Source organism: Eleutherodactylus coqui, chromosome 10, assembly GCF_035609145.1.
Source record: "Eleutherodactylus coqui strain aEleCoq1 chromosome 10, aEleCoq1.hap1, whole genome shotgun sequence".
Lineage (NCBI taxonomy): Eukaryota > Metazoa > Chordata > Amphibia > Anura > Eleutherodactylidae > Eleutherodactylus > Eleutherodactylus coqui.
The window spans coordinates 9682183-9704807 of record NC_089846.1 but is presented as its reverse complement, the minus strand read 5'-3'; the positions used below and the strand labels follow the sequence as shown (position 1 = coordinate 9704807).

Here is a 22625-nt window from a genome sequence, read left to right as displayed (position 1 = left end):
GAGAATTGTGGTGATTAGATGAACGGTCTTGTCACCGGAGGCCCTAAAAATGGTTCCCCCCTTGGCCTATAAGAGGCTCTCGGAGGCTCCTTGTGTGTAAGGACCTCTTCTTCCACTTGTGTAGAGCTTGTTGGCCACTAGACGCCTCTACGACACAGAGGAGAGATTTCACCCCGTTACCGGAGGGGGGCGCATTATTGGGATAGGAGAAGCTGGATGGTCGTATCGATGAATTGTCCCTCACCAGCAGTTCTGACCAGACTGTTAGGGGGTGTTGGGACCAGTTGATATGTAAGGGGAAACAAGGTGACCCGGCTCAGGATCCCCCCTACAGACCACCAGTAGAGAGGAGTGTCTGACCAGACTGTTAGGAGGTGTTGGGACCAGTGGATGTGTGAGGGCACACCAGGTGACCGGGCTCAGGACGCCCCCTACAGACCACCAGTAGAGAGGAGCATCTGACCAGACTGTTAGGGGGTGTTGGGAGCAGTGGATGTGTGAGGGCACACAAGGTGACCAGGCTCAGGACCCCCGACAGACCACCAGTAGGGAGGAGCATCTGACCAGACTGTTAGGGGGTGTTGCGACCAGTGGATGGGAGCACACAAGATGACCGGGCTTAGGACGCCCCCTACAGACCACCAGTAGAGAGGAGCGTCTGACCAGACTGTTAGGGGGTGTTAAGACCTGTGGATGTGTGAGGGCACACAAGGTGACCGGGCTCAGGACCCCCACAGACCACCAGGAGAGAGAAGTGTCTGATCGTCCGACAAGCACAAGCCACTTCAACTGTTTTGTTGTCCATCACCCAAAGACAGGTGGCGCCATCGTTACCCCCTGTGTCTGCTAGGACCATTTCCAGGTACTTTACTGAAGAACATTTGGTCTCACGGCCCCCATTACATGTACGGCCTTTGACACCCACAGTCGCCCCCGTTCTCAGTAAAGTCGTGAACAATGAAACTGGACGCTACGGAGTGGAACCTGGATTGTCTTCAGTGATGAATCCAGGTTTAGTTTGGCTGCTGACTATGGCCGTGTTCGTGTCTGGAGACCTTGTGATGAGCGCCTCACTCTTGCCTTTGCTGTGGAGCGGTACGCTGCCCCCTGCTTGTGTGATGGTTTGGGGGGCCATCGCATACGACAGTCAGCCCCCCTAGTAGTGGTATGAGGGGCAATGACAGCTCAGCGATATGTTCAGGACATCCTGCAGCCACATGTGTTCCTCTCATGGCGGCTTCCAGCAGTATAATGCTCAGCCACACACACAAGGGGGTCACAGGAGCCCCCACAACATTGTCACACTTCCGTGGCTGCCTAGTTGCCATATTGATCACTAATAGAACCTATATGGGAACATAAGGGACACGAACCTCCAAAGCCTACAAGTTTGCACAATCTACAGGCTCAGTAACAGCAAATGCAGAGCAATATGCAACAGGGTACTACAGCCTCCATGCCCCCTGTATCACATCTTGTATCCAAGCTAGAGGCGGTACAACAGGGTACTAGAGCCTCCATGCCCCCTGTATCACATCTTGTATCCAAGCTAGAGGTGGTACAACAGGGTACTAGAGCTTCCATGCCTGCCCATATCACATCTTGTATCCAAGCTAGAGGCGGTACGACATGGTACTAGAGCCTCCACCCCCCCCCCCCCCCCGTATCACATCTTGTATCCAAGCTAGAGGTGGCACACCAGGGTACCAGAGCCCCCCTACAAGGGGTTGGTTCTCCACAATGAATGATGCTTTTGCTCTGATACTGTAATCACTTACTTCGCAACGTTACAATCAGACAGAGGAGATTCCATCCATCCGACAACCTCTAGTGGGGGGGGGGGGGATGTTACTGACGATGATACAACCATATATAACTCACACAGCCGTAGGCCTCATGGTGTATCTGGGTCTGTGTGCTGCCTGGATTCACTATTACAGCCTACCGGACTATACACACTGCTGTTTTTTTACATGGACAAAACTTATCGTATATCCTATTCTTGTTCGTATCGCAGACAAGAATAAGGATATGCAAATGCATGTAAATGTGCGGCCCGTCCATATATTGGACAGCACACAACATATAGCAAGTGTATCTGAGACCATACACTGCTCATATAATATAGCCAGACAACTCGGACAGCCATACTAAGTTCTGCCATACAGTGCCTATTACATAGTAGCCTCATGAAGTTCAGATATGTACAGGCAAATACTACCATATAGTGCCATCAGTCCTCACATAAAAGCTACATCCAGTGACCGCATAATACTGCCACATGGTGTCCATACACCATTCACATATACTGCCTATATAATAGTGCCATTCAATGCCCAAATAGCACTGCAATACCACAAGGCAAGCTTCTGTAACACACCACAAAGGGAGAAGACAGAGCTGTGTCCACTGAGCATGATGGGAGTAGTAGTACACAGTCATCGTGCTCAGCCAGAATACAAGCACTGCGACGGCATCCCGATATCACCGTGCATGACTCAGGGAGATTGGCGAATATTAATGTTTACACAGATTATCACCAATCAAAGGAACATAAAACCGCCAAGAACGATCGCTCCGCGGTACCTGCCGCTATCAGACGTAATCACATATATCCCAGGAAATGTGTGCATAAAGCGTAAACCGTCATTTAAAGAGACAGTACACCTATAGTCTTCTTTACCGTGGCTATGCAGTGGAATACAATCTATTGCTCCCTGTTATCAACCATTTCTGACTGTGGTGTTCTTCATTAAGATGTCATAAGAAGTGCAGAAAACGCCTGACACTGTAGGTTTATTACACGTCACCCAGCTTTCCCAGAAGCAGAGTAGACAGCAGAGGGCGACTCTGGGGCTCATATGTACAGAGAGGAAGCAGAGCTGAGCGTGCGCAGCCTGTAATATATAACGCCGCTCAATCAGAAGGTATGGCAGCAAGTTAAAGCCTGCGGGTGTGTGCTGTCACAGATAGGCAGCAGTATTATTAATGCCATGTTATAATGAGTGATGACAGCCTGGCCACCGCACGCTGCCACAGGGCGCTGCAACTAGGGGTCCCACCTGTCTGTGACATTGACGAAGAGGAGGGAGGTGGGAGATGGCATGTGTGTCTCTCTCTATAGCTACAGGGAGGGACATGACCCCTCTGCAGACCCCCATAATGACAGCTCTGGTCTCATCAAATACACTGCAGCTCCTGTACAGAAGACAATGGTGACCCTACCTCTCCTGAAGTGGCTGATAGCAGAGAGCAAAGGAGTGACTGTCCTTCAGCCAGCCTCTCCCCAGTCTGAAACAACTGCTATCTGGAAACAATAGATTGTATTCCCCTGTCCTACAGTCAGCCTCTCCTCCCATGTAATGGCTGATAACAGGGAGTAGTAGATAGTATTCACCTGCCACATAGTCAGTTTCTTCCAGCTTGAAGTGACTGATAACAGAGGACAATAAATTCTATTCCCCTGCAGCACATACAATTCTGTCAGCTGAGGGTTTGCTGTGTCTCCAGGCTGATACATGTTACCTGCACTGATACATTGTAGCAAACTATCAGGACAGGAGAGAGAAATGTGCAGCTGATGTGTTTACCTCACAGAGGATTGGTTTAGACTAGATACATTGTAACAAACCCTGAGCTGTGAGAAGTGGCAGGTCAGGAGGGTTTCAGATCTGGATGTTCCTCTAGCTCTTCTCTGTGGATTCAAGGACGTGGCTGGCAGCCCTGCAGATGTAATGTAATGGCTGATAACAGGGAGTAGTAGATTGTATTCTGTGTCTCAGACTCATTCAGGAGCGCTGACAACTCTGCCTGTCCCTGACCTCACTCTGACTACCCTTAAGGGCCCTTTTACATGGGACACTCTGTCGGACGCAGATACTCCACGGCTCGTCCCAGTGATGATCGCTCCTCTGCTTTTACACAGGAACGAGCATTGTTGATTGGATGGAGGTGGAGCGCCCGGAGATCGGAGTAAACATTTCATAGGTAATCGACTGCCTGTTTACACGGATCGATCCGCCGTCACGTTTTCTGAATGACGAATAAGAAGCGAATGACAGAGTTGGCTCATTCGCTCGTACAGCCTGTTCACACACAACGACGTGTCGACGAGCGAACGATTATTTTTATGCCTTTCTAAATTGACGAACGAGAAGCTAATTAATTCTCATTCGTCGTTAGACTGTTGGTCGCGTTTTCACTTAACGATTATTGTTCGGATTCGCACAATCCAATGAATTTTTTTTCAATAATTATCATTCCATGCGAAAGGCCCTTAGCGTTTCGGTATTTGTTGTCCCCCAGAAGCGGTCATCAGAGCTGCTGTGACATCAGTCTGCTTACGGGGACAAACTCTGTGAGGGTCCCACATTGACACCCTGACTGTAGAGGCTGCCGACTCTGGAAAAGCATCAGAGCCGCCCAAGGATCCCCCGCACAGAATACAACGCCGCTGCAGTCAGCTGTAGGTGGAGATCCCCTTTAAATGCCCCAGACAGACACAAGTGGCCCGCACTGACACCAAGCCCCCGATTGTTCCAGCACAATGGCTCTGCTGAGTGTCTGCCAGTGGAAATAGTGCGAATCACCGCACACCACTGCTGAGATGGAGAGACGGTACGGGGCAATGCCAGTCAGCAGTCATCAAGCCCTCAAACACATCACTCACATCTAATAAGTGGCTTACCTGTAGTGGAGGAATCGCAGCTCCTCCTGACCCGACAATAAGAAAACTGTAGAGGGCAGATACTACACCTTACGAGAGGCGCGCTGTTCCTGTGATGAGTAGCAATCTTACATGACAAAAGAGAGAAAAGAAGAGGAAGGCGCTGGGGGAAGAAACAGGACAAGCCACAGTATGAAGGGAGGAAATAACGTTACTGGGACATGTCTACTACTGTATGCCCTCTATACCAGTTTTCTGATGTACAAAAGTCACTAGGTTAGTGTTCACACTAAAATCGCAACTTTTTGGACATTTACTGTGGGGTTTGCTACTTTTTCAAAAAGTGGGTGGGACCTATCCGTACACAGCTAGTCATATTTATTATAATATACACCAGAAATTGGCATATACTGTATTATACAGGAAACCTACTTCATGCCATAGCTGTCAAAGGCCTTCACCTGGCACATGGAAGTGCCACAAGTGGAGACATAGATAAGACGGAAGCCTCTTAATACATATCTATCTATCTCTCTCTCTCATATCTATCTATCTCATATCTATCTCTCTCATATCTACCTCTCTCATATCTACCTCTCTCATATCTACCTCTCTCATATCTACCTCTCTCATAGCTACCTCTCTCATAGCTACCTCTCTCATAGCTACCTCTCTCATAGCTACCTCTCTCATAGCTACCTCTCTCATATCTACCTCTCTCATATCTAACTCTCTCATATCTATCTCTCTCATATCTATCTATCTCTCTCATATCTCTCTCTCTCATATCTCTCTCTCTCATATCTATCTCTCTCATATCTATCTCTCTCATATCTATCTCTCTCATATCTATCTCTCTCATATCTATCTATCCATCTATCCATCCATCCATCCATCCATATCAGATAGATAGATATGAGATATCTATCTATTAGATATTAGAAAGGTGGGTATGAGATAGATAGATATAAAATACATACCGGTACATATGAGATATAAATATCATATCTACCTATCTCATTATCCATCTAATAGATATTAGAAAGGTAGATAAAAGATAGATACATATGAGATATGTACATCATCTATCTATCTGATATTAGAAAGTTAGATATGAGATACATAGATGTGAGATAAGTAGATAGGTAGATAGATATATAAATAGTTGTGAGATAGATGTTAGATAGAGAGATAGATAGATCTAATCTATATTATCTAACTTATCTATATATATATATCTTATCTATCTTATATTATCAATCTTTATCTTATCTATCTAATATCTATCTTATCTATCTAAAATCTTTTTATCTCTTTCTTATATCTATCTATCTTATATATATTTCTTATCTCTCTACCTTATATCTATCTAATATATCTCCTATCTCTATCTCTCTATATTATATCTATATCTAGTTATCTCATCCATCTATCTATCTGTCTATCTCCTATCTCATGTCTATCTCCTTTCTTTCTTTCTCTATCTATCTAGATATAAAATACATACCGGTACATATGATATATAAATATCATATCTACCTATCTCATATCCATCGAATATATATTAGAAAGGTAGATATAAGATAGATAGATATGAGATATATAGATAGATGTGAGATAAATAGATATGAGATAAGTAGATAGGTAGATAGATATATAAATAGTTGTGAGATAGATGTTAGATAGATAGATAAAATAGAAAGAAAATTTGAGATAGATAGAGAGCTAGATAGATAGAGATATGATGTATAGAGATAGGAGATATATATATATTAGATAGATATAGAGATATATAGAGAGATAGAGATTGGAGATATATATTAGAATTAATAGATATATCTATCTCATATCTATTTATCCTATCTATCTCTCTCATATCCACCTTTCTAATATCTATTACATAGATAGATAGATAGATAGATAGATGGATATGAGATAGATAACTATATATAGATATAATTTGGAGAGATAGGAGATATAATAGATAGATAGATATGAGATAGGAGATAGATAGATGAGATAACTAGATATAGATATAATATAGAGAGATAAAGATAGGAGATATATTATAGATAGATAGATATGAGGTAGAGAGTTAAGAAATAGATATGAGATAGATATAAGATAGAGATAAAAAGATAGATATCAGATAGCTAGATATTGGAGAGATAGATCATCTCATATCGATCTATCTATCTATCTTTCTCATATCTCTATATGTCTTTAGATAACAGAAGGATGGATATGAGATGATCTATCTCTCCAATATCTATCTATCTGATATCTATCTTTTTATCTCTATCTTATATCTATCTCATATCTATTTCTTAACTCTCTACCTTATATCTATCTATAATATATCTCCTATCTTTATCTCTCTATATTATACCTATATCTAGTTATCATATCTATCTTTCTATCTATCTAATATATATTTCTTATCTCTATCTCTCTACAACATATCTGTATCTATCTATCCCATATCTATCTATCTATCTATCTCATATCTATCTATCTCATATCTATCTATCTCCTATCTATCTATCTCCTATCTATCTATCTCCTATCTTTCTCTCTCATATCTATCTATCTCTCTCATATCTATCTATCTATCTATCTCATATCTATCTATCTATCTCATATCTATCTATCTATCTATCTATCTATCTATCTAATATCTATCTATCTATCTATCTATCTATCTATCTCATATCTATCTATCTATCTATCCCATATCTATCTTTCTATCTCATCTATTTATCTAATCTATCTTAGCTATCTATCTTATCTAACTTATATATCTATATATCTTATCTATCTTATCGTATCTACCTTTATCTTATATATTTATCTTCAATAGGATTCAGGTTTGGGATTTGGCTGGGCCCTTTCAAAACTTTGACCTTCTTCTGGTGAAGCCATTCTTTTGGTGATCTGGGGGTTTGCTTTGGGTCGTTGTCATGCTGAAAGGTGAATTTTTTCTTCGTCTTCAGCTATTTAGGAAAGGCCTTATGGTTTTGTTCCAAAATGCGTTGATATTTGGAACTGTTCATAATTCCCTCCACCTTGACTAAAGCCCCAGTTCCAGCAGCAGAACCGCACCACTTGGAGGTTTTTCTTAGTTGGAAAAGGCTTCCGTCTTGCTCCTCACTCTGCAATCCAGACAGATAAAGAATATGGGAGATGGTCGTCACATGACTCCACAACCAGTACTGCCAAAACCCCTGCTGCTCCTCTAGGCTCACATGGGGCTGGTTTCCAGTGGAATGTCCGCAGTGGGCCATGGAAAGCCTGCCTCCAAATCTGTACCACGGGTGCGGGTTTTGAAGCTGGTTTCATTGCAAATTCCTGTGCAGAATTCATCCCCTCCTTTAGGGGCGGTGAATTCCGCACTGGAGACGGTGATACAATTGACATGCTGCAAAATTGAATTCCGCAACGCAAGTCTATTTCTGTGCCGGTTTTGTGCGGGTTATTTCCACTACTTGTGGGCGAGGTTTTCAAAATCCACTTTGCTGCTACCGTAAATGTCACGTAATTTCCATGTGGAGGCTCTGCACGGAAATTTCGTGGCAATTCTGCCCCGTGTGAACCCCAGCTTAATAATGCTGTCGGTCTCTTAGCAGCCTCTCCGACCAATTATCAGGCCTTTCTGAGGGCCGTCCAATTCTTGATGATGTCACTGTTGTACCAGATTTAATCTCCTTCTTGATGACGTCTTCACTGTGTTCCATGGTAGATGTAATGCCTTGGAGATGTCTTGGCCTTCTTCTCCTGACTGACACCTTCCAACAATCAGACCCCTTTGATGGGCTCTAAGATCTTTATGGACCAACCAAAAAAATGTCAGGAAAATCCTCCTAGAAGAACCGAACTTAATACGGGGGGGGAATCGAGGTTACTGTAAATACTGGCAGTGGAGCGCTGACTACTAGTTATCAGGAGGGTAAATGTGATTGGCTAATAGTGAACACAACCGCATCCCCAAATATAAGAGGGTGTGAACACTTATGCAATCACATTATTGTAGTTTTGTTATTTTGATTTTTTTACCCTAAGGGCAACTTCGTACGAACGTATGAGCACTTGCACGCGTCTCAGGGCTGTTTTTGCGTAACGAACAATGCTTTTTTTTTTTGCGTTCGTATTGCCGTATTTTACTGTACTTTTTCTGCCCCGCAAGGCATGTACATTTGTGAGCAGCAAACAAGACGCGCCGCTTGCAATGGTTCCAGATGAGTTCTTTTTCTTGCAGAATTATGCAGCATATTACGCATCTCCTAGCGTATCACGTACGCATTTCCGCACCCAACATTGACTTCTATGGGGACCTTGTGTGTGCAAATACGCAAAAAGTAGAGCATGCTGCATTTTTTATTTTTTGCGCAATCAAAAGGTGTGCACGAAATACGGAAATATGAATGAGCCCATTTAAATCAATGAGTTCTATTCTCTGTGCACAAATACGTCGCGGTGAAGGAGCCCTAGAAGATTTTGGCCTTTTTTCAATGGAAGTGTATAGAGAATGGGTCACATTGAAGGTGGATTTCCTAACATGACAAAGACCTGGCCTTCTAACGGGGGTGCAGACCTTTATATCCACTGTATCCATCTCATTATCTATTTATCTATCTGTCTCATATCTAATTGTCTTGTAGCAGCCTTGTGGATCCACAGTCCTTCCAGCCTCTCTGCTGGGTTTAGGCGCCGCTTATCCCCCAGATATCATCTCACTCAGCAGACTGGTGGCGGGGTGGGCCGGTCTCTGCAGAGGATGTGGTATTAAGTGGATATCGCAGGGATTCCCATTCTGCACCGCAGCCCCCCCCCCACCCCCCACCGACGCTCCTAAAAGCCGTCTTTTATTAACAGTCAGGACCTCAAATCCAGACTTGATTGTTTGTAAACCTTCAGAACAAATAAAAATGCGCAGTTAATATGCAAAGCGCCAATTACCAGCATGAGCTGGAGTACCGTCCAGGTAATGATGGATGAAAGGCTGACAATCTAAATGGGGGTGCAGCCACAGTGGTGGAGACTGAGAGGATGGTGGAATGTTCCAGAATTACTGCAGATAATAGAATTCATGGAGAGATAAATCCATGTTAGTTTTCTACAGATCAGAAACAAACGAGAAAACAGACACAGAAAATCCAAGGAAATGCCTCTGCATAAATGTGTCCCCAAATCCTGAGGAAAGAAGAGGAACCTGGGGTAGGCCCCAAAAGTCAGCGTGTCATTACCCTGCACCCCAAAGTGTCAGCATGTTATTACCCTGCCCCCCAAATTGTCAGCGTGTCAATATCCCGTCCCCCAAGTGTCAGCGTGTCATTATCCCGTCCCCCAAGTGTCAGCGTGTCATTATCCCGTCCCCCAAGTGTCAGCGTGTCATTATCCCGTCCCCCAAGTCTCAGCGTGTCATTATCCCGCCCCCAAGTGTCCGCGTGTCATTATCCAGTCCCCCAAGTGTCAGCGTGTCATTATCCCGTCCCCCAAGTGTCAGCGTGTCATTATCCCGTCCCCGAAGTGTCTGCGTGTCATTATCCCGTCCCCCAAGTATCAGCGTGTCATTATCCCGTCCCCCAAGTGTCAGCGTGTTATTATCCCGTCCCCCAAGTGTCAGCGTGTTATTATCCCGTCCCCCAAGTGTCAGCGTGTTATTATCCCGTCCCCCAAGTGTCAGCGTGTCATTATCCTGTCCCCAAGTGTCAATGTGTCATTATCCCGTCCCCCAAGTGTCAGCGTGTCATTACCCTGCACCCCAAAGTGTCAGCGTGTCATTACCCTGCACCCCCAAGTGTCAGCGTGTCATTACCCTGCACCCCCAAGTGTCAGCGCGTCATTATCCCGTCCCCCAAGTGTCAGCGTGTCATTATCCCGTCCCCCAAGTGTCAGCGTGTCATTATCCCGTCCCCCAAGTATCAGTGTGTTATTATCGCGTCCCCCAAGTGTCAGCGTGTCATTATTCTGCACCCCAAAGTGTCACCCTGTCATTATCCCGTCCCCCAAGTGTCACCCTGTCATTATCCCATCTCCCAAGTATCAGTGTGTTATTATCGCGTCCCCCAAGTGTCAGCGTGTCATTATCCGGTCCCCCAAGTGTCAGCGTGTCATTATCCGGTCCCCAAGTGTCAGCGTGTCATTATCCGGTCCCCAAGTGTCAGTGTGTCATTATCCGGTCCCCCAAGTGTCAGCGTGTCATTATTCTGCACCCCAAAGTGTCACCCTGTCATTATCCCATCTCCCAAGTATCAGTGTGTTATTATCCCGTCCCCCAAGTATCAGCATGTCATTATCCCATCTCCCAAGTATCAGTGTGTTATTATCGCATCCCCCAAGTGTCAGCGTGTCATTATCCTGTCCCCCAAGTGTCAGCGTGTCATTATCCGGTCCCCCAAGTGTCAGCGTGTCATTATCCTGTCCCCCAAGTGTCAGCGTGTCATTATCCGGTCCCCCAAGTGTCAGCGTGTCATTATCCAGTCCCCCAAGTGTCAGCGTGTCATTATCCTGTCCCCCAAGTGTCAGCGTGTCATTATCCGGTCCCCCAAGTGTCAGCGTGTCATTATCCCGTCCCCCAAGTGTCAGCGCGTCATTATCCCGTCCCCCCAAGTGTCAGTGTGTCATTATCCTGTCCCCCAAGTGTTAGTGTGTCATTATCCCGTCCCCCCAAGTGTCCACGTGTCATTATCCCGTCCCCCAAATGTCAGCGTGTCATTATCCTGTCCCCCAAGTGTCAGCGTGTCATTATCCTGTCCCCCAAGTGTCAGCGTGTCATTATCCTGTCCCCCAAGTGTCAGCGTGTCATTATCCTGTCCCCCCCAAGTGTCAGCGTGTCATTATCTCGTCCCCCAAGTGTCAGCGTGTCATTATCCCATCCCCCAAGTATCAGCGTGTCATTATCCTGTCCCCCCAAGTGTCAGCGTGTCATTATCCCGCCCCTAAGTGTCAGCGTGTCATTATCCTGTCCCCCAAGTGTCAGCGTGTCATTATCCTGTCCCCCCAAGTGTCAGCGTGTCATTATCCCTCCCCTAAGTATCAGCGTGTCATTATCCCGTCCCCGAAGTGTCAGCGTGTCATTATCCCGTCCCCCAAGTGTCAGCGTGTCATTATCCCGTCCCCCAAGTGTCAGCGTGTCATTATCCCGTCCCCCAAGTGTCAGCATGTCATTATCCCGTCCCCCAAGTGTCAGCGTGTCATTATTCCGTCCCCCAAGTGTCAGCATGTCATTATCCCGTCCCCCAAGAGTCAGCGTGTCATTATCCCGTCCCCCAAGAGTCAGCATGTCATTATCCCGTCCCCCAAGTGTCAGCGTGTCATTATCCCGTCCCCCAAGTGTCAGTGTGTCATTATCGCGTCCCCCAAGTGTCAATGTGTCATTATCGCGCCCCCTAAGTATCACTGTGTCATTATCCTGCACTTCACGTGTGTCAGACTGTCATTATGCTGCACCCCAAGTGTCATTGACCAGTACCCCAGGTCTCCCTTCCTTTTGGACCTGTGTACTATGTTACTGCTTAGTTCGGATGTGCAAGGCATCTCACCAATTTTCTGACTTATTTCTTCCCTCTGGAAATCTCGGTGAATTGCTCACATTTTTGCTGCTCCTCCAGGTTGCAGAAATTAATTGTTTGCCCTAAAGCACACATTTTTTTACAACTTTGTTTCAGAAATCCATAACTTGCCCAGGAAACATCCCATAAATCCTATGATGTTCGGGAAGGCAAGAAGCAACACAGAGCACAGTTACACTTTGCTACAAACCTGCGTGGATTTCCTACCTCATCCCCAGAACCTGAAACGCGTTGGTAGCCAGAATCCAACAATCAGCCTTTTCCTCTAAGCCAAAGAAAATCCCACCATAAAGTTCCTCCCAGCAGAGGGAGACGGGACGGAGAATACGCGGTGACCGGATTTTAGAACACAGAGGTTGTTATGGATACAGAGAGGAAAAGAACAATGGAGCGAGCACCTTGGGAGGAGTTAATTTTTTTTAGGCCCCTGTGTTTTAACAACTGATGTCAGTCCATTAACCCTGTAAATCTTTGAACATAACGGTCCATCCATGATTGCCGGAAAGGATTCAGGTGGCGGCGAACGGTTTGAACAGATGATGGAGGTTGTGGTGTCATTACTACTCCCATGTTCTCCGAACATGACAAGGTAATGATGTGGAGCGATGATGACTCTCGGTGACTCACCAGATACAGCTACCGGGGGAGCATCTGTTCCGGGCTCCCCACTGTTACCTGCTGCCCCATATTACAGGTGGACAGATCCGGAACCAGCCCCCCCCCCCCCCCCCCTTCATGCAGTATCAGGATACATTGTATCTGTGAACAGTTCCCATCAGATGGAGATCAGTCATGAAGCCCGGACAGCCCGCTCCCCCTCCTTCACACAACCTATCGGAAAAAGGATTCACCTCTGGTGCAGATCAATACTGGCTCATCCCCGCAGCTCAGACTAGAAGATACTCCACATATTCTGCATTTTGAATTCAATGTAAGTGAATATTCCTACACAGCGAGGCCTTAATACTCAGGTAGTCACTACAATGTGCACCATGCAAAAGATTAGCATAGATCTGGAACTTAGAACCTTCCGTACCGAGCTCCAGGACATACAGACCACACACCATTCACAACGGACATTTGAAGAGCTCCTCAGTATGGAAGCACTCCAGAGTTGAGTTATCCAGAACCCTGTGCTGAAAAGTCGTCAGCATGCGAACTTTACAAAACTTCAAAGAACAAGCAAGAACCTTTTTGTACAGAGTTCCAGAGTACACAGACCACACAGCACTCCAGATTGAAAGTATCTAGAACAGTAAGTGAGGCCATAACCCTCAGTCATGACAATATGCTCCACAAACATCACCAGCAGGGAGGAAGCTAGAACCTTCTGTCCAGATCTCCAAGGCAAATACACCATACAGAACCCACAGTTGGCGTACCTAGAACCCTCTGCTTATAACTCCTCAGCAAAGTTTTATAATGGAACAATCTGGAACCTCCTGTATAGAGCTCCAGAATATATGGATCAAACAAACTCTATGACCGAAGTATCTAGAACTTGATGTAAGTGACTATTGCTACACGGCAAGGTCATAAGATTTAGGTAGTCACTACAATAAGCTCCTTAATATGAGAGAACCTAGATGATTCTTTACAAAGCTCTTAAACATACAGACCATACAGCACTCCACAATGGAACCTATAGCACAGAGCTTCTAAACATAGAAGCTTGACAGGACTCAATAACGAAAATGGTTACAATTTTCTGTACAGAGCTCCAAAACAAATAGATCATATGGCTATCTACAGTTGGGATACCTGGAACCCCCTGCTTAAAAGTGTTCAGCATGGGAGCTTTACTAAACTACATAATAGAACAACCTAGAACCTACTGTACAGAGCTCCAAAATGAGCAGACCATACGCACTCCATAATAGAAGTATCTAGAACTCTCAGTACAGAGTGCCAAGACCTATGGACCATAGAGCTCTCCACAACATAGATATTTAGTATCTCCAGCATAGAGCTCATAGCATAGAAACTTTACAGAACTCCATAACATAAGAATCTAGAACTTTGTGTCCAGAGCTATATACAATACATCGCTCCACAGTATGAGTATCTAGAACCTTCTACTGAGAAGTCCTCAACGTGGAAGCTCATAATAGAGCAAGTTAGAATCTTCTGTACAGACCTCCAGAGCAAATGGACCACATAGCACTCTATAGTTAGGGTAGCTAGAACCTTCAAGCACATAGCTCAACATAGAAACTGCAGAGAACTTCACAGTAGAAGAAGCTTGGAACTTTTTGGATAGAGTTCTCTCAAGAGACCTTCTGCATATTGCTACACAATGAAGTATCTAGAGCTGTCAGTACTGAGCTCCTCCAAAAGGACCTTCTCCATTGAGCTCCAAGGCATACAGCTCTCCACAATGTAGGTGTTTACAACATTTGCTTAGAGCTCCTCAGCACAAAACTTAATAATGGAAGAAGCTAGAATGTTCCGCTGAAAGTTTCAAGGCATTCAGAACCTATATGCAGTGTAGAAACCCTCTGTTTGAAGCTCCTCATCATAGAAATATAACAGAACTCCACAATAGAAGGATCTAGAACACTCAGTACTGAGCTTTAGAACATGTTAACTATACAGCACTTTACAGTGTAGTTATGGGAGCTCAACAGCATAGAAGCTTTACACCTAGAATTTTCTGTACAGTGTTTCTTCATGGGATTTTCTACACAAAGGTCCCCAATGAAAGAACCTAGAACGTGTAGTGCACATCATATGTAGTGCCCTGTACATAGCTCTTTTATTGAAGCATCTAGAACTTCGTACAGAACTCTCTGCATTGTGCTCTCCGTACATAACTCTCAACGGCACTACTTGCAGTTGAAGTTCCCTATACTGAACTACTTGGAACAATCTCCACATAGGACACAAGACTCTTAAACGGAACACGCTAGAAGCTTCTGAGCAGAGCTCTTATCCATATGTAACATAAGGGCTCATCAGTGTAACCAAAAATCACCAGTAACCAGAACTCCTTGCACAGAGCTCCCCGCGGTTAGTACCTAGACTCCCCACACAAAGCTCCCTGCAGTTAGTACCTGGACTCCCCACACAGAGCCCCCTGGTGGTAGTACCCTGGCACAGAGCTCCCTGTGGTTAGCACCTAGACTCCCTGCACAGAGCCCCCTGGTGGTAGTACCCGGACTCCCTGCACAGAGTTCCCTGTGGTTAGTACCTGGACTCCCCGCACAGAGTTCCCTGTGGTTAGTACCTGGCCTCCCCGCACAGAGTTCCCTGCAGATAGTACCTGGACTCCCTGCACAGAGCCCCCTGGTTGTAGTAGCTGGACTCCCTGCACAGAGCTCCCTGGTGGTAGTACCTGGACTTCCCGGACAGAGCCCTCTGGTGGTAGTACCTGGAATACCACTGCAGAGCTTCTTGGTGGTAGTACCTGCACTCCCCCTGCAGAGCTCCTTGGTGGTAGTATCTGGACTTCCTGCACAGAGCCCACTGGTGGTAGTACATGGACTTCCCGCACAGAGCCCCCTGGTGGTAGTACCTGGACTTCCCGTACAGAGCCCTCTGGTGGTAGTACCTGGAATACCACTGCAGAGCTTCTTGGTGGTAGTATCTGGACTTCCTGCACAGAGCCACCTGGTGGTAGTACCTGGACTTCCCGCACAGAGCCCCCTGGTGGTAGTACCTGGACTTCCTGCACAGAGCCCCCTGGTGGTAGTACCTGGACTTCCTGCACAGAGCCCCCTAATGGTAGTACCTGGACTCCCCGCACAGACCCCCCTGGTGGTAGTACCTGGACTTCCTGCACAGAGCCTCCTGGTGGTAGTACCTGGACTCCCTGCACAGACCCCCCTGGTGGTAGTACCTGGACTCCAGCTCCAATTCTACACATTGCTCTTCGTCTCACAATTGCTTTCAATTCCACTAATATACAAGAGACCAAAACAAGCGAGGTGCTCACACCCCCAAAATCCACCCACGTAGCTCAATTCTAGTACCTGGACTCCCACACTGAGCCCCCTGATGGTAGTACCTGGACTTCCTGCACAGAGCCTCCTGGTGGTAGTACCTGGACTTTCCGCACAGAGCGCCGATGGTAGTACTTGTACTCCCTGCACAGACCCCCCTGGTGGTAGTACCTGGAATCCCCGCACAGACCCCCCTGGTGGTAGTACCTGTACTCCCTGCACAGACCCCCCTGGTGGTAGTACCTGAACTCCCCACACAGACCACACTGGTGGTAGTTCCTGGACTTCCTGTACAGAGCCCCTGGTGGTAGTACCTGGACTTCCCGACAGAGCCCCCTGGTGGTAGTACCTGGACTTCCCGCACAGACCCCTGGTGGTAGTACCTGGACTCCCCGCACAGAGCCCCCTGATGGTAGTACCTGGACCCCCGCACAGAGCCCCCTGCTGGTAGTAGTTCCTCAACTTCCTGCACAGAGCCCCTGGTGGTAGTACCTGGACTTCCCGACAGAGCCCCCTGGTGGTAGTACCTGGACTTCCCGCACAGACCCCTGGTGGTAGTACCTGGACTCCCCGCACAGAGCCCCCTGGTGGTAGTACCTGGACTTCCCGCACAGAACCCCCTGGTGGTAGTACCTGGACTTCCAGGACAGAACCCCCTGGTGGTAGTAGCTGGACTTCCCGAACAGAGCTCCCTCCTGGTAGTACCTGGACTTCCCGCACAGAACCCCCTGGTGGTAGTACCTGGACTTCCAGGACAGAACCCCCTGGTGGTAGTAGCTGGACTTCCCGAACAGAGCTCCCTCCTGGTAGTACCTGGACTTCCGCACAGAGCCCCCTGGTGATAGTACCTGGACATCCTGCACAGAGCCCCTTGGTAGTAGTTCCTCGACTTCCTGCACAGAGCCCCCAGGTGGTAGTACCTGGACTTCCCGCACAGAGCCCCCTGGTGGTAGTACCTGGACTTCCCGCACAGAGCCCCCTGGTGGTAGTTCCTGGACTCTAGCTCTAATTCTGCATTGCTCTTCGTCTCACAATTACGTTCACTCCACTAATATACAAGAGACCAAAACAAGCGAGGTGCTCACACCCCCAAAATCCACCCACGTAGCTGAGTTCTAGTACACACAATAGCATGCAGGTCACAGCTGATATTTCCCATAATGCTTTGTGTTGTTATTCTGGACTCTGACAGGTAGGATAATATTTATAAAGCATGAACATTGTATCAGAGAGTATTTTCCAAGCCCCAAAGCCCCGAGACTGGAAGTGCTGGAATGTTCTAGATTATCAGAAGCTGCCAACACGCTCCTGCCATAATTAAATAACATTATCAGATTTAATGACTATAAAGGATCTGCTGGTAATGAGGGGGGAGGGGGACGGGGATCTGTCTGTTCCTTGCATCTCTTTGTTGTTGAACAGAATAATTTCTAATCAGATGACATTATTACAGGGGGCGTGGCCTAAAGTCATTTATATACAAGATAAGACGAGCAAGAAACAGAACGCAGAACTCAGGCGGCTAAATCGTCATTTATCCGGTTTGGAAGATGGAAACTTAGAGTATTGACTGAGCTTACTGAATACTAGCCGTACCTCCTACATATTGGCCACACCCACTAAGTATTGACCACCCTCACTAAATAATGGCCGTACCTCCTACATATTGGCCACACCCACTAAGTATTGACCACCCTCACTAAATAATGGCCGTACCTCCTACATATTGGCCACACCCACTAAGTATTGACCACCCCACTGAATAATGTCTGTATCTCCTACATATTAGCCACACCCACTAAATATTGACCACCCCACTGAATAATTGCTGTATCTCCTACATATCAGCCACACCCTTTGAATATCTGTATATTAGTCAAGCCTCAAGAGCAATAGTCAGTCCTCACGAATATTGATCAGTCCTCATGAATATTAACGAGCGCTCCTGATTAATAGTTAGGCCATAATTACCAGGAAGAAAATCCCCTGTAAGCCATTAAATGCACAAGCGATTCATCCCCCATGGTCCCGACTCCCCGCAGGGTCAGCCATAGTCTATACTTCACATCCAAAATAAGGCAAATTCATTTTGGTTACGATAACAGCAATTAGGCTAATTTACATGCAGCGATTACTAAGAAATGCAGCTGGGCTTCTAAAATTAGACACAAAGAGTAAGTCCAGTTGGTAAAAATATAAGACCCGTAACCTTACCCAATAGGGGGGGTGCAAACCTACTGCCCCTCCACCAATCAGGAACTGGCATGGGGTTGTGTAGTAAAGGGAGAAGGGGGCCACAAGCTAACATCAGTAGGGGGCGCTGTTGATTTCATTATGCCTCCCATATGTATATTCACAATATAAACTATTTGCTGTCTTCTTATGTTTTTCAGGACGGGCGTGAATTCCATATTAAACAAAGCCACTAACGATGCCATGTATTGAAAGCGCTCAGAGGGTCGTGTCCCCTTTAAGACACAAAGGTAAAAAAATGGTGCCCAGATATATATGGGGGGGGGGGGGCAGATGGTGAAAGTGGTCATAAAACCCTAATAAAGGCATCAAAAAAGGCAGATGCCCCCTAATGCCCAGAGTTGCAATTCTTCTACAAAGTTATGCCAAAATTGGGGGGTCCAGCACTATGATTCCCTGTAACCATCGGGGGAACTGACACAAGCCAGAGTGGAATAAACATCAGCTATGTAAGAATTGAGCCGCATGGCTTAGGAAAGGGGATAATAAATGGGGGGCAGGTAAAAGGGCTATAAATACTGGGGGCACATCCTATAATAAAATGGGACATGGGGTCCCCGTATGTGAACAGCGCCCCCTGTGTAGTCAGAGGACATCCTAGAGCACACTTGCATGTTTGCAGGGGTTTCAGAGGACTCCTTGTTTTGGGGTTTTCTGCAGCAATTGCGTCTTAGAAGTAGAAGGAATTTTTCATGTTATGACTTTAATTTGTATTCAAAAAAACAAACTCGGCTCTGCTACATAAGTAAAGCACGCTTCTAGTCAGCGGACATTAATAAGTGTTTACTCACTTGTGACTTCTCCTGAACCGCGTCCTCCATTTGCGATGAACCGCCAATATTTTTCCACCGGTCGCTCCCCATGGTCGGCTATTGGGAGGAAGAGAATCCGCGTTAACAGTCACAGAACTCCACCAATCACCCACTCCTACAACCGATGCCTTACATATAGAATAGCTGTCTGCTTCAGGACCAAGGACAGAGCCAAAGCTCTGCTACATCCATATCAACTAGGAACAGACACAAACTAAACTCTCTAGCAGCTGACAAAATAGGCGCAACAGATGCGGCAGAGCTGAAATTCCTGCATGCAGCAGTCTTCCTATGGTGCACGAGCAACAGAATGAAACAACAGCGTCGGCTCTGCTACATCTGCAGCCAGGACTTCCCCAGCACTTCAGTCTCTGGGTAGCGCATTATCACTTCACCAGCACTTGACATCTCACAATCAATAGAAATGAGTGAAGCGGCAGCAGAGAGCGGGCACCACCGCACCGAGCACCAAGGGGCACTGGCGCTACATCTCCACTGATCACTGTACACACCGCCACCCCACACTCACTACATACAGAATATACGCTGGAGGTGGACATAGCGGTGGGGGTACAACAGCACCATGGATGATTCAGAAAGGAGATAGATAGATAGATAGATAGATAGATAGATAGATAGATAGATAGATAGATAGATAGATAGATAGATGATCTCACCCAGGTTTCTCATGACCCCCATACCCGGTTCTCAGGCTCTCTAACCTCGGCTGTCCCCTCCTTGTTGGGACCTTTCAGTAAGGACATTGTAGTGTGAGCCCTTCTTGATCTTCTGCTCCCATAGATGATCCGCTGGAGGTGCCGCTCTCCCTGTCACCCCTCTCTCTAATCACTTCTCTTCTTTAGGTCTCTCCCTGTCACCCCTTTCCTTGGTCATCCCTATTCCTGTCACTCCTCTCCCTGTTACTCATCTTTCTCTATTTCTATGTCCCCCCTCTCCCTGCTCCCCCTTTCTCTGTTTACCCCTCTGTGTCTCTCTGCTTACTCCTGTTCGTTCACCCCTGTCCTAATAATCTCTTCCCTGTTGCCCCCCTTTTCTGTCACTCCTCTCTCTGTCAGCTCTCTCACTGCCCCATATCTCTCTCCAACATACCTTTCTGTCCACTTTTTCTAACCCCCCTCACCCAGTACCCGCTATTTTGCTGTCCTCACTATCTCCCTACTCTTTCACCTATGCACCACTTCCCCCTGTTGCCCCTAGCTTTCTTTTCTTCCTGTACCCCCTATTTCTTTCCTCTCTGTCCCCCATCTCTCCCCTCTCCCTATTCCCCTAACTCTCCTATCTCTATCTCCCCTCTTTCCATGTACCCCCTATTTTTCTCCTCTCTCTGTGCCACCAATCTTTATCTCCATGTCCCCTCTCTACTCTCCCAGCCTCCCATTTCTTCCCTGTCTCTCTCCCTGTATCCCCTATCTGCCCTCTCTTGTCGTACCCCCTTTCCCTTTCTCCTTGTACCCCCCTCTCCTCTCTCTCTCCCTGTCCCCCTTATCCTCGCCTTGTACCCCTGTCTCTTACTCCCTTCTCTCTCCCTGTACCCCCCTGTCCCCTCTCTCTCTTCCCCTGTCCCCCCTCTCTCCCCTCCCTCTCCTCTCCCTGTACCCCCTATCTCCCCTCTCTCTCCCCCTACCCCCCTCTCTCCTCTCCCTGTACCCTGTCCTTCTCCACCTCTACCCCTATCTCCCCTCTCTCTACCCCCCTGTCTTTCTCTCTCCTCTCCCTGTACCCCCTATCTTCCCCTCTCTCTCCCCACCTGTCCTCCTCTTTCTGTACCCCCTATCTCCCCCTCTCTCTGTACCCCCTATCTCCCCCTCTCTCTCCCCCTGCCCCCCTCTCTCCTCTCCTTGTACCCCCTATCTCCCCTCTCTCTCCTCTCCCTGTACCCCCTATCACCCCCTCTCTCTCCCCACCTGTCCTCCTCTTTCTGTACCCCCTATCTCCCCCTCTCTCCTCTCCCTTTTCCCCCCTATCACCCCCTCTCTCTCCCCACCTGTCCTCCTCTCTCTGTGCCCCCTATCTCCCCCTCTCTCTCCCCCTGCCCCCTCTCTCCTCTCCTTGTACCCCGTCTCTGTCCCTGTACCCCCTATCTCCCCTCTCTCTCCTCCCCTGTCCCCCTCTCTCCTCTCTCTCTTCCCCTCTCCGGTGCCGCTGAACTTCCCGGTAATCTCTGCAGTCTCAGCTGTTAATTCACAAATCTCTAATCTTCTTTTCCGTGGAATGCAATGAGCGGAACAAGCGGGATGCGGGGCGCCGGGGATCCCGGGGCTGCAGAGAGCGGGGCTCCGGTCCTCCCCCGGCACATCTCCGAGCCCAAACCCAACTGGGCTGCAGCAGACGGCCGGCACCGGGGAGCCGCACACTGCGGGGGGCGCAGAACTCACCTCAGCGCATCCACAGCACCGGAGATGCGTCCTCCATCAGCGCTGCCTCATCTGTCCCAGCCCGGAGTACACTGCTCGCCGGCCGGGGGCAGCACTGAGCTGTCAGTACAGGGGAGCGGGAGTGTCATTAACCCCTTACCAGCCAGAGGGCAGCCTGCAGTCCCGAGGAGCAGGCGGAGAACTCCGCGTACAGATAATATAGTGGATATTCCCTGCAGTCCTATGTAACCCCACAGATAACAGTGATAACCCTCATATAATATATCATATAATGTAGTAGATATCACCTGCAGTCCTATGTAACAACAAATATAACAGTGATAACCCACATATAATATATCATATAATGTAGTAGATATCACCTGCAGTCCTATGTAACCCCACAGATAACAGTGATAACCCTCATATAATATATCATATAATGTAGTAGATATCACCTGCAGACCTATGTAACCCCACAGATAACAGTGATAACCCTCATATAATATATCATATAATGTAGTAGATATCACCTGCAGTACTATGTAACCCCACAGATAACAGTAATAACCCTCATATAATATATCATATAATGTAGTAGATATTCCCTGCAGTCCTATGTAACCCCACAGATAACAGTGATAACCCTCATATAATGTAGTAGATATTCCCTGCAGTCCTATGTAACCCCACAGATAACAGTGATAACCCTCATATAATATATCATATAATGTAGTAGATATTCCCTGCAGTCCTACGTAACCCCACAGATAACAGTAATAACCCTCATATAATATATGACATAATGTAGTAGATATCACCTGCAGTCCTATGTAACAACAAATATAACAGTGATAACCCTATGAGTACAGATAATGTAGTAGATGTTGCCTGCAGTCCTATGTAACGCCACAGATAACACACCATGATAACTTTCTGAGTACAGATAATATAGTAGATGTGACCTGCAGTCCTATGTAACACCGCAGATAGTACACAGTGATACC

At 46.9% G+C, this 22625-nt stretch overlaps 1 protein-coding gene across 1 annotated transcript in view; it reads right to left on the bottom strand.

Moving 5' to 3' along the window:
- FIBCD1 (fibrinogen C domain containing 1) overlaps window positions 1-21711 on the bottom strand; it is a 53473-nt gene extending 31762 nt beyond the window's left edge. Inside the window, exons 1-2 of the mRNA XM_066579733.1 lie at window positions 21640-21711; window positions 19223-19300 (exon numbers count right to left, since the gene is read on the bottom strand). Coding sequence (XP_066435830.1) covers window positions 19223-19294 — 72 coding nt within the window. The 5' untranslated portion in view covers window positions 19295-19300; window positions 21640-21711. The remainder of the gene's footprint in view (window positions 1-19222; window positions 19301-21639) is intronic.
- Between the last annotated feature and the right edge of the window lie 914 nt (window positions 21712-22625).